General features: G+C 34.5%; 1 protein-coding gene across 1 annotated transcript in view; it reads left to right on the top strand.

The window, feature by feature from the left end:
* Nucleotides 1-13403, top strand: part of LOC129225268 (26S proteasome regulatory subunit 6A-B) — a 36948-nt gene that overhangs the window by 16576 nt on the left and 6969 nt on the right. The window contains exons 9-11 of the mRNA XM_054859852.1: nt 4273-4482; nt 6835-6941; nt 11162-11307. Of these exons, the coding sequence (XP_054715827.1) occupies nt 4273-4482; nt 6835-6941; nt 11162-11307 (463 nt within the window). The remainder of the gene's footprint in view (nt 1-4272; nt 4483-6834; nt 6942-11161; nt 11308-13403) is intronic.

Genomic DNA, 13403 nt, shown 5'->3' with positions numbered 1-13403 from the left:
AAAAAAAAGTGAGACTAAATTCTCTATTTACTGTTTGTAAAGGCGTTCCTGGCTCTATATTTTGTCGGTTGGAGTAAGTTCGGTGGAATGGGTCAGCGCTGCATTTATGCTAAAATAAAATGCGAAAAATTATTTCTAGCCTGTCCAGTAGCAGCTTTACACTCTTGCTCCTGTATCCAAAATCTACCAAGTAAGCTAGAAATAATTTTTCACATTCCATCTAAGCATTAATGCAGCGCTGGCCCATTCCTTTCAACTCTCCCTCAATTTTAATGGAGATTTCTTTAAAGAGTAAATCATAGTCTTGATAATATTTTTGCCACAGTTGACATTTTCTGAAGAAACTGCCTATTCTGACGGAATACCTTCCATAACAAATTTTACACTTGGATAGTTGAATTGGGTAAAAGAAATTTTGAGATCCGTATCCGCGGATCTACTTTTTTAACGATCCGGCACATCACTAATTATCAGTGAAATTGAGCTATTCAAAATTTGCCTAATTTTCACATTCTGGGAGCGATAGTATCTTAAAATTTTAAAAGTAATTGGTTTCTTTGCTTGAAAACATGTGTGCTTCTTCTTCCCTTTCTATTTAAAGAATGCTAAATAATTTATTTTCATTGCTATTTATTTCTTACTTAGCACTTTCAAGTCTGAGCTATTTTGACCGCATACTTCCCTCCAAACTGGGGTTTTTTGGCGCTTTGCATGATTTTTTTTTAAATACTTGAAAGATGTGTATTTTAGTGATTTTTACTCTATTACATGCTTTAAGATGTTTTTTTTCCTAATGAAGGAACTATTTGAGTGAAATAAAAACCGATTTTAGTATGAAATTATCGAAAAAAGCATGTTTAAAACTAAAAAAAATGTTCTGCGTTGGAAAACATTTTTAAGCATAAAAGTTTACATAGACTAAAATAAAAACTTACCTAAATCTTGAACAAGTATATTGTCTTGCTGGGGGGTGGATTTACCACCAGCAGGGCGGACGCGATACGTGTAGTGGTTAGTACAAGAGTCTCCTGGTTACAGGAGTTAGGAGTATGAGCTTGGCTGCATCAAAAACGATTAACGTTAGGTCAGAAAAACACTTCTTTATTCTCTCTAGGAGACATTAGATTATCACAATTACTTGAATTAGATGTACACCTTAAATGAGTATAATTAAAAAATATAGCATCATTTGAAACTATTCCGATTAAACAAACATGGTAAAAAAAAACATACATGTGCCTAAGAATTAAACATGGTAAAAGAAATATACATGTGCAAAAGGAATTAACCTCACGCAAAGAATCCAATTCAAAAACTCGGACGACGACGCCGGATGTGGATTGGAGCATAGAAGCGACCTTAGGTCGCGCGCGGGCCGTAGAATCGACCTCTACGAGCCCTCGCTTGAAAGAACACGCGCACTGGATACACTGATTCTTCGCCTTATCGGCCACTGAGTTCACATTTACACGGCGAGGGAGCCGGACATTTTTCCAACAGGGCTAGGATGTTTTCCTACCCTTGCTCCGGGGATCAGATAGATGGTCATGCGATAGGAAGACGTAGCGCCATTTTCACACGTGCTCAGCCGTGCCGGGGCTGCTCTGTGTTGGGAAATGTGTCTTTACCTTAAGTTCATAGAACTAAATAAAAGGTTTACAGAACCCCAACATCAAAAAGCCGTGCAGTCTGCCAGTAAGAAATAAAACATACTCAAAGTAATTTTAAATAAATAACATTTATTAAAATATCACAGTATACAACAATAAACATTTGTTAAATACCAAAAATAATTTAGAGTGTACAAAACCCCCCAATAATCACAGAAATTTCAAAGTTAAATTATTAAATAAACACTTTTAGAAAAAAAAAACGCGAAACATTTTAGAAGAAATTGTAAAATGTCACCTTCCTGCGCTAATGCGCATGTTTACATTGCTGAAGACTTCTTGACCAAGTGTAATCGAAGAAAACTGTTCCATCATGCACCGGCCGATAGGCTTGCTTAGTTCTAGAAGAACCTCTTCAAATACCGGAAAGCAAACTTGTGCATCCACAGGAATCACACCGGAACTTTCTGGAACTCTGGTAGGAACGTCTAGGAAATCCAATCATGAAGGTCACTCTGAAGGACATCGATGATTTCAAACTGATGACAGTCCCACACCACCACAGGAGCACTGGTAAATCAATCCAGGTATTGGCCAAGTTTAAGTGTTAGGCCTAATTGCAATGAACTTCATCTCCTGCGAACCTCTTCAGCAATGTTGACATTTTTCCCTCCATATAATGGAGTAATTTAGAACATTCTTGAACAACAATTAACACTGAATAAAACTTATCTCAAGCCCAGCTTGAATTCAAAAACGTTGCATCATCAACGGCTCGAGCGCGCCGCAACTTCAATCAACAACCTAGCATAGTTGCCGAACCTTCAAAGACCAATCCCTGATTGGTCAACAAAAAATGGCAAGATGCCAATGGGGAGTAAACACAAACAACAAAGTGAGCACTGAAAATATTTCAATCAACCTATTTATACGTTCTATGACCGCGATACGTCATCCCATGACACACCCTACTTTGCATTGGAGATATACATCTCAACTATTCCTGATTGAGTGATTTAACAATCTTTCTATTCGTTTTTTCGGCTCAAAGTAGCCAAAAACATCTCAACCATCGGGTGTTACGTCATAGGATGATACCGATGTTGCACGATCATGCCCGAATCAATTTCAGTTATCCGCCGCTGGGACACAAGACGCGGAGTGGCAAAAACATATCGGAGGTAAGTTTCAAAAAATACTTTAACATTTGTAATTAAATTAAAAGCGCTCCAAGATACTGAATAAAGGCTTTTAAGCCCAACACTCTGCTGTGCTGGGGCTGCTCCGCTGCGCCAGGCTCTTAGAGAGTTGAGGATATAGCTCCGAAGACTTATTAGATGAATTCAGATGAGGGCTGCAGGCGGTGCTAGAAGATTACCAGCGGCTTGAGCATCAATTTTCCGGGGCTATGTTTTTTTTTTAGAGTTCCTAGTCTCTGGTCGCCATCTGTTTCCATCAGGCCCGAATCCAGTTATTCATGCTTCCATCCTTCCTTTTCTTAGGCCAAAGACTGTGCTTCTTCTTTGAAGAGGTTAATTTGTTCGATTATTTTCATTCTCGAGTCACGCTACCAAAAAAAAACTCCTTTCTTCCTTCGCTTCTTCCAAGCCTCTCTCTTCTTCAGCCCCCGTCTCTCCATCGCTTCTCGAGCAAGTGGCGGGAAGGAAAAAAAAATCTCTCTCCAGATAGGCTGGGAGAAAAACGGGTTTTCTTTTAGATGCACGCTGTATGGTGCTGACATCTAGGTTTGGTGCATGGCGTTAATTGATTTTCAGTATGAGGTATTATTTGAAATTGTGACAAGTTTTGTTGTCACATTTATGAAAAATCTTTTATTTGTAATTTAACAATACTTAATAAAATTTGCTTTTGTATGGTGCATTTCAAAGCAGGAACTCGAATTTAAACCCCAATTCTATCACGTTTACTGTAGTTATTTCCGCTTAGTGCTGCAATCTATAATTTTTGTTCGCAAAAATAAAAGGTTCGTATATAGTATCTGAAAAGGCTAAAAACCTATATAACTCGTACTTTTATAGCTAAGAAAGTAAAAATTTGATCCCGAGAGAATTTCGAGCTTAGTTAACTTCACCAAAAACGGCAATCCGAGTGACGCTCAGGCATAGACTTCAAAGTCTTAAGAAAAGTTTCCACATAGTTGTCCCAGCCTAGCTGCAAGGAAAAGGTTATCTCAAATGTTTTTGATTTAGAGATTCATATCTGGGACTCTTTTGTCCCCGAAATAGTTTTTCACAACAAGGGTTCTTCTGAAACAGAGAGTACAAGTCGTTACCAGACAGTCATTGGCATTGGAACCTACATTATGGTGCACATATCAAAACAAACAACTGAAAGCACTCATGCGGCCTCCATGCCTGTCATTGGGGGGGGGGGAGGACAATAGCCACTCCCCTGGCATTGAAAAATTAATGTTTTTACTCATAAGTGAGCGTGGTTTTTGTATTGGAAGACTCAAAGAGACTTATGCATTAACTTTGCTTCATACATTTTGTATTGTCTGTCACTGTTTGCAAGGTAATATTATCCATGCAAATTACAATTAATGTCCGAACATCTATACTTTTTACCTAACTTAAGGCAGTTTTTTTTAAATACATTGGGTAAATATAAAAGTTTGTAAATGAATTTAATTATTTTTAAGGTGTTCTTCTCTATGGGCCTCCTGGAACCGGCAAAACATTGATGGCCAGAGCTTGTGCAGCACAAACAAAATCTACTTTTTTGAAGTTGGCTGGACCACAGCTTGTTCAAATGTTCATTGGTGATGGTGCAAAACTTGTCAGAGATGCTTTTGCTTTAGCAAAAGAAAAAGCACCTGCAATAATATTTATTGATGAATTAGATGCTATAGGTAATTATTGTTTTTACTTAGTATATTTTCTTAAATGAGTAAGTGTCATTTAATGCAGTGTTTAAATGCTTTATCGTTTAATTTAAAATAACTTTTATTTTTATGTCATGTTTGATTTCATACTCTGTAAGGGTGTTTCAAAAATGCTCCATTTCATGGTCTATTTCGACAGTGTATGCATTCTCCTGGAAAGTCGTTGATTTTGAATGTGATCTAAATTTGTTATGGAAAATCGTGATTATCAAAAAATGCTAGAAACTCGTGTAAAATGACAATTGGTCACGGATTTTTGAGTTCTGGATCGTACATGCAAATCAAATTGTAAAGATCTGGTGTAAAATTTAATCTTTTAGCTCGTTTTTACTTTTCTGTACGTCAGGCCCAAGTTATTCATGCATTTTGAATTCTGATTGCATCTGTGTCATTAAAACTTGCTGGTTTATGTTTACTGTGCGATTCTTCTACTTGGACATTGATAATTTGACTTTTTTTCTAGTAATTTATTTAGTTATTTTATAACTATTATGAATTTAATTTTAGTAATTAATAAATAATTTCATTGTTTTTTTTTTTTTTTTTTCAGAAAACTGTCAACTTTCTTTTTATGTTTTCAAAAAAAAAAAAAATATTTATTCAAAAAATCTCCCTGAATTTAAAAAAATAATAATTACTTAAAAGCTGGCTTAACAATTAACCATTAACCAGTAGTTTTATATCATTATTGCTGCTAATATGAAGATTCTCTTATTTTAGAAAATCATTTTGATATTAAATAAAACTTTTAATTAATAGTGAATGAAAAAATGTAATGTTATGTATCATCACATAACACATTTTTTAGGGGAAAAAATATTTATTGACATGTAAAATCCTACTGTTCAAAAGTTTTGTATAATTTGTAAACTGAAATCAATGTTGAATTTTTGTGTCCAAAAATACATCTCCTTGGAAGCAAATATTAAAAATTAAAACTAACCATTTGTATTTCATGTTAATCCAGTCGTTGTTGCATCAATTGCTTACTTTTAATAGTAACTTAGCTCTTTACACTTTGCCTTGATTTGAATTTTTAGAAATATGTGCAAAATGTAACTCAGATGGTTGTATTTTTTTTTTTTTTTTCACAAAATGCTAATTTCGAACATTCTTGTGAAAATTGTATATGCTTTAATTTGATAATTGCATGCCAATAAGTCACGGAAAGTCATGGATTTGAAAACTAAATGTAGTAGATACCTTGTTTTGATTCTAAGTTTTTTTTATATATATATTTAAAATTAGTCAAGAAAATTAGTTAAGAACAGTTGAAAATTTTAACGCAAGAAGGCGACAGCTTCATTTTTTAAAAACTTTTCAGGAATCACAAAAAAAAAAAAAAATTAAAAATCCATATTTAAAGATTTTATTTTTATATCAAATATTATGATAGAATTTTTTTCCTCTATAAAACCAATGTCAAAGATATTGTAATAAAATGTAATGTTACCTATGGGTAATTATTTGTTATGCATTGGAGCTGTCCTTTTCTTGCCTCAAACTCGTATAAAAAATCAAAAAAATTTTTAGATGTGTAATTACGATCTAAATAACATAGTTCTTTTAAATCAATATGAGTCTTGTGATAAATAACGCTCTAGTTTCAAAATAATGCAGCAAAGCGGGTAATATTTTCTTCCCTTTCTCTTGAAATGCAGCTTGTTACAACTCCTTTTCTTTAATATCTAAAAGAATAGCAATTCTCAACCGGCACTCGGCAGCAAAAAAATTTGACCGGTCCTTAGAGATTTTTGCTTATTCTCACTAAGAAAATTTACTTTCTCAAAAAGAAGTGGGAAAACCTTAAACCACTTTTGCCATGAATTTTGTGATGAATTTTCTACAATTGTTCTCGAACTTATATTTACTTATGTAAATTTGCTACGATAATTACTAATCTTTCAATCTAAATATTTTTTGTGGCAGTTATTTAATACCAAGCAATGTTTTATTTCTTTACTTTAAAAAAAGGCAAAGTTTTAAATGAACAGCGACTATTTTATTATTATTTATTCAGGAAAAAAACCTCACTCGTCCGTAAAAATGTTTCTAAAGGTTTTGCCGGTCCGCGGCTCAACAAAGGTTGAAAAGTACTGTTATAGAATATGGGTTGATGATGTTGCATTCTTACTGAATGAAAGATGATATTTTTATTTCTATATTACGAAGTATAACAGAAAGTTGCCAAAAAGTGGAGTTGCCCCCTTCTTGCACTTAGGTCTTCAATTAGTAAAGAGCCAAAAGGCTAAAAGTTAAGATTTTAAAATTGTTTGTGTAGCTTGTAAAAGAAATTTAATTAATAATTTTTTATTCTAGGCACAAAACGTTTTGATAGTGAAAAAGCTGGTGATCGGGAGGTACAGAGGACTATGTTGGAATTATTGAATCAGTTAGATGGATTTAGTTCTAGTACTGATATCAAGGTATACATATATATTCTTTGATGTTTCTTTTAAAAAGATCTTAAGATATATGTTTCACATTTTTTTTGTATTTGTGTCAAACACGACTAAACTCGCTCTCTTATATCCTCAACCCTGATATACTTTGTCTTTAAAAGCTCCTGCTGACCAAATAGGGAAAATAATGCTAACTGTATTCCAATAAAAAGTGCAGCATGGCCAAGTTAAACTGTCATGTTATCATTTCTTTTGAAATGCTTTTCACTACCTTTTCAACTTTCTGGTTAGAAAAGATATAAGTTAGTTTGTGATTCACAATTGTGCAGTACGATGCATTGCTGACAATCTGAAAGTAAAAATAGAAGCTTGTCTTAATTCTGCTTTCGGATTTGACAAACATTTAACAATCCGTGGACTTGGGAGTCATTTAAAACTTAGTACTGCATTAGGGACTAACCAAAAATGGTGTCGCTTTTTTTTTTCAACAAATTTTGACCTTCTTCCCTTTTTTACAATGCCTCACACTTCATTTTAACCCATCCCCACCCCGTGTTTTAATGTCACGCAATTTTTTATAAGCATATTGTTGCACTAAGAATGCGTCATGTCATATTTCTTGTACTCCCCCCCCCCCCCCCCCCCCCCATTGTCACAAACTCGCAATTTCACAACGCCCCTCAAAGTGAGACATTCTTTGTCAACCACCCCTTACAGAACATTTTTTCTACAAGACCTGATTTCCTAAATTGAGAGTGAAATGGATCTTTGAGTGTCAGTAATCAGCTTTTTTATTTTTTGTGGATAGAAGTTAAAACATGGTTGCTTCCAAGCCAATTCATAACTGCTGCTTGCATACCGAATTTGAAGTGGACTTTTCTGAACTTGTATGTTGAAGGCAACAAAGGTGATTTGACTTGTATCTTTATTAGCTGTGGAACTCAGAAAAAGCTGACACATACCTGAGAACTTATATGCATGAGGCACAAAATTTATGCATTTTAATTGTTGCTACACTTATAAGCGTCAGTGTCTATTTTGGCGCACCTCGAAATCCGTTTGCATTCACTTCTATAACATTCTTTACATTATTTTCAACCCTTCTTATATTTGGGGGCACGGCAGTGCCCCCGCCAAGTCGAGCGCGAAGCAAACACTGCCGTACCATCTTTACTGGAACCATTTCGCCGCATTTTCGGGCCCCTATTTGAGAACCTTCTGGTGAGACTAGAACGCAGAAATTTTCGTCATCTAGTAAGCTATAATCACATACTTAAAATCCGAAATTTCGAGTCTGTAGGTCATTTAGTTCCGAAGTTAAGCGAAAGCAAAGTTTCGCATTTATGACACTCACTCATTCATGATCATCAAAATAGAACTAGTACTTCCCATAAACTCAGAGAGGTGAAATTTGGTACAGAGTTAGGGTTTGATAGCCACATAAAGGGAAAACTATAAAAACTAGGCTAATTGAAGATCTCGAGTGACCCTGATTAGAAAACACAAGAGCCCAACCAAACTATTCGAGATCGACATAACGCCTTTATAAAAAATATTCAACTTGGCGGGCAGCTTCATTTGATGTCAAAAATCGAAAGCTGAAGTATCTAATGAAGAACCCTCAGGTGTATTAGAGATATGGTAATGTCCCCTTCTATTATTGGTACATAAAAAAATCGACTGTCATTGCTTAAGTCCAGCGTAGTGGGACACATCTTCTAATTTAATCTAGCCTAACTTTAGTCTACTCGAACATTACACAAATTAAATGTTTCTACAAAAAGAAGTGAAATCCCACCAAAAACATTCTGTAAAAAACTAGCCAAGTCTCGATGGAGCTGCTTGTTTATCTCTAAAAAGTAGTGAAATCTAGACAAAGTCATGACAAGTCTAAGGTTCCTTACTGCGATTTCTTTATTATTATAGTTAATGTTGTGTGACTTGGCCGTTAAAGGGTACACAAGGGTATAAAACCAGGTGCTCCATGACACCATTGCACCAATCTTTCGCCAGAACCGCTACCCATTGACGATGGAAAATTGCCACTTGGAAAACGTGTAAACAAAATTGACTTGTACCCACTAACGTATAAAGAATGTTTAACGGCCAAGTCACACAACATTAACTATAATAATAAAGAAATCGCAGTAAGGAACCTTAGACTTGTCATGACTTTGTCTAGATTTCACTACTTTTTAGAGATAAACAAGCAGCTCCATCGAGACTTGGCTAGTTTTTTACAGAATGTTTTTGGTGGGATTTTACATTTTGCTCAGGACTTGTGTTGGCATAATTAAAGTTAAGTTTAAAATCCAAAGGTTAAGATATTTAAACTAAGCCAACATTAACTGGCCGTGTAATGTCAAGTTGGAGACAAGCAAAAAAACATGTTTCAGAAAAATACATTTATTAAATATGACTAGAACTGTATTATAACATCCCCATAAAAAAAAACACCCCCAAAATAACATAACAAAAGTGGTTCCAGTAAGTAAAAGAAAGATGTCACCAATCTGTCGATGTAGTCGCTGCCCAGTCCGAAGGATCCACTTGAAGAAACACAGAAAGTCCCACGGATCACACTTCAGGAACGTCCGTAACGGGAAGGCAACATTAGACAGTTCGGAGATCGGTGAACATCTCAGGTAGACACTTAGGAACTCACTTCCCCGGCAATCTTAATTGGCCGGACACAACACAAGTGTTTCTTCACCTGGACTCATACTAATTCCAGGACTTAAAATATTTCAATTCACACGCCACAAAAAACCCCGCTAGCATCGCGGGGAAAAAACCCCCACACGTGAGCCGAACTAGGCTTCACGATCAAAAACAACAACTGGGGATTGTTGAGAGAAGAGAGACTGCCCAGAGTGCTGCCACTCGCCACAATATATATGTTTCATCAGCCAATGAGATTCCATGCCTCGATGACGTCACCACACTAACTTCTACTTCAACCATCACTCATTTGTTTATTCCACTGCCGCATAGACTAATAATAAGAGTAGACCGAGCTTTCTCATTCTTGCTGATAAAGAAAATTGGTTCATAGATGTATCATGTGACTAGTGGAAGGGCTTGGCGAAGACTTTGGCAGCATGGTTGCTACATGGCAGCATTATCTATAGTTTGGCACTCGACATGTATTTTAAGACAGTGTGTTTTCATTAAAAAAAAACTTCCAGGTGCAGAGATTGAACTGTTTTTCTTTTAGTTATGCATTATTTTGACATTAGTAATAGTTTTTGATCAGTTTTCGGTAACTTTTATTTCATTTGGAGCTGTCAGCGTTGGCGTGAACGAAATGGCGTAAACGTTTTGCGTTAACGCAAAAATGTACTAATCGGTATCTTAAATTGAAACTGTAGGTAAAAGTCTTACCGTTTGCTGATTCCTCTTGGTTGCTGGCATCTTTTATTGCTTAGAGAGTTATTGAAATTGACTAAAGAAAATGCACAATACTATTTAAACGAAAAACTCACTATATTAACAAAATATTTACAACTTAAAATAACAAATTTACAAATCGGACTCCATAAAAGATCATTCTTCCGTGTTCCATCAATTCTATTTATTTTATTTCGCGCTGGCGTCGATCGTCTGCTACGACTAACGCCCGCTGTTGCTAGGATATCCACCAGTCACATGGTTTGGTTTATGAGCAGCAAAAGGGTTGCCATAGCTCGGTCTACTCTTATTATTAGTCTATGCACTGCCGCGAATATTCGTACTCCTCTCCATAGCACGTGCGGTCAACAAGTGGAATTAATTCGAATCAATCAGGTGACAACTCCACTTTTTCTGAATCGACACATCGAGACATGCAATCTTCAATGGTTTTAGTAAACAGTCGCCATTGATTATAGCGTGGGGGAATTGTCGATTGAAGTGTTAGCACCAACTAGTTGACAAGTTCTACTTTTACCAGACTGGGCTTAAAGTAGGTACATTTAACTTTAAATTATTTTCTTTAAATTATCGGCTGTGGACCGAGAAAAAAAATAAAATAATATTTTATGCCAACAACTTGTACCCTCTTCGTTTCGTTTGTGTATTTAGCAAAACCCTTTTGGCAGAAGACACTTAAATAGTCCGGCTTAATTTTCAGGGGGAACAATAAAAGACTCCATTGCTGTATTGAGGAAGTTAATCCATTGTTAGCAATTCTGCTAAACTAGCAGCTTGAATTTGATTCTGTGAATCATTTTAAAGGAATAATCTTGTAACGCGTTTATTTTTAGGTTATAGCTGCAACAAACAGGGTAGATATTCTTGATCCAGCGTTACTAAGGTCTGGTCGTTTGGATAGGAAGATTGAATTTCCTCACCCCAATGAAGGAGCTAGAGCTAGAATTATGCAGATCCATTCAAGGAAGATGAATGTTGAGTAAGATAATTTTACTATTTTGCAAAAAAGATTGTTCATGATTTCTTAACAAATGTTTTAAATGAATCAAAGTAGAAGAAGCATTTAGTATTAGGAATGTGACAGGTCTCTTATTGTTACCAAATATTTTTTTAGTGCTTTTTATTAGCATCATTTATTAAATAAGTTTTTTTTTTTTTTCCATTTTCACTTTAAAATATGTGTTGTTCTTTGTTTTCAGTGTTAAAGTAAAAGTAGAAAAATTTTAAGGTTGCTTTTTATAATAATAGGTCTCTAAACTTAATACAGAATATGCATATTCAAATATTTTATAATTTTAGTATGTATCTTGTTTGTGTAAATTTTGAGTTGAATACGTAATGCATTATTCTAAAGAGAAACACCATGACTTGCCAAAAATATAAAATATATTGCATATGTTTTCAGAACACAAGAAAACCCTTTCTACATGCATAAAGCTGATTTTTGGTGATATTTTTTCCTAAAATGTTAATAATAATGATATTCTTTTAAACCACATTTGAGGCATTAGGACATTATTGACATTAGGAATACTTAAATGCGTACAGAAAGCTAGTCAAAGAAAAATGGATTTTAAATAAATAGGATAAAATTTTTAGACACTTATTCGGTTGAAAAGTTTGTACAGGAAAAAATGTTTGAAATAACATACTACAATTTTGCATTAAAACTAACCAAAAAGTTTTGGTTGCCAACAGAATTTGATAAGGTTATTATGCATTTTTCAAAATTCTATCAAATTCAAAAAAAGTTTTTTTAAATGGATAAAAATAAACAAATAAATGCTGGCTGCAAAGAAATTTGCTCGAAATATTTTGCTTAGGAGCTTAAAATTATTATTTTTTTAATATGTAATAACATATTTTTCTGCACTGTTCTAACTTAAGTATTTGAAGGAAATGCCATAGTAAGTATATGCCGGACATACTTTCTTATAAAAACTACATGCATAAAATACTTAGGACATATTTAAAATTTAAACTAGCCCCCAGAATCGAAAATGACTTTTGTGATTGCCATTTGAGGCAGTGAGAAGCAAAGGGATGTAAGTGGACATTTTCAAGTTTCGAGTAAAACACGTTTAAAGATAACACATTAGGTAGACTTTCATAGAAATTTTTTTCTAAATCATGCTGTATAGCAGCAGCTAAAAGGACTACTAGTACCATCTCTTGCCCCAAGACACAAGAGAGGTTCACCTTCCATGTGTACTGGTTGTCTCCAATTTAATTTTGCCACTTACATCGCTTTGCTTCTCACTGCCGCACTTGTATGCATCGAGATGAAATAAATCCATTTTCCGCAAATTAGCGAAATTCCACTACCAACTTAATTTTTCTGTTTCTGAAAAATCGTATGTATGGCAAACAACTGGAGAATCTGCAACGTCAGTACAACTTATATCGTTGATCTTGAGCAAGGTGTTTTCTTAAAGTCTGATTCTTAAAACTGGTTAAATTTCTTAAGTAAATGAAGTAAATCTGAAAATTGGCTTTGCTGAAAAACTATTTTAATACATTTTATTGTTTCAAATACTACTCTTTTAACTAATACATTCTCATTAGCAAACACTTTAAACCCACAACTGATGTGTTTTTTATGTAGTATAGTAGTGTACACTTCGTGCCTTCACTGATATATGTAAGTTGTGGAATGATTTGTTTAGGAGTTGAAAAGAAAAATCTTTTGTATTTCCCTTCATATATTATATACATGTATTTCCTTTCATAGCCCCAAAAGGAGAATTTTTAAGCTGTATAAAGTTTATTTTTGCATTACTTCAGGGTGGCGACAGATCAGGGAAATCAGGGAGATCAGGGAAAAGTCAGGGAACTTTATTAATCAGGGAAAAATCAGGGAAATATCAGGGAATTTTGAAAAAATGACAAAAAATCAGGGAAAATTGATTTTATGAAGAAAAAAGATTTTTTTTTGCTTTACAAAATTAAGTACTCTAATTCCCTACGCATTTTCCACCAATTTTCTGTTCAAAAAAAAAGTAAAATTAATGAGGTGCGATTATACACTGCCTTATATTTGTGCATCTTTTTTCCTCAACATCAAAGTATTGAATC

Source organism: Uloborus diversus, chromosome 6 (genome assembly GCF_026930045.1).
Source record: "Uloborus diversus isolate 005 chromosome 6, Udiv.v.3.1, whole genome shotgun sequence".
NCBI lineage: Eukaryota > Metazoa > Arthropoda > Arachnida > Araneae > Uloboridae > Uloborus > Uloborus diversus.
Note: the sequence above shows the minus strand (reverse complement) of the source record. Positions and strands in the feature narration are given on the sequence as shown.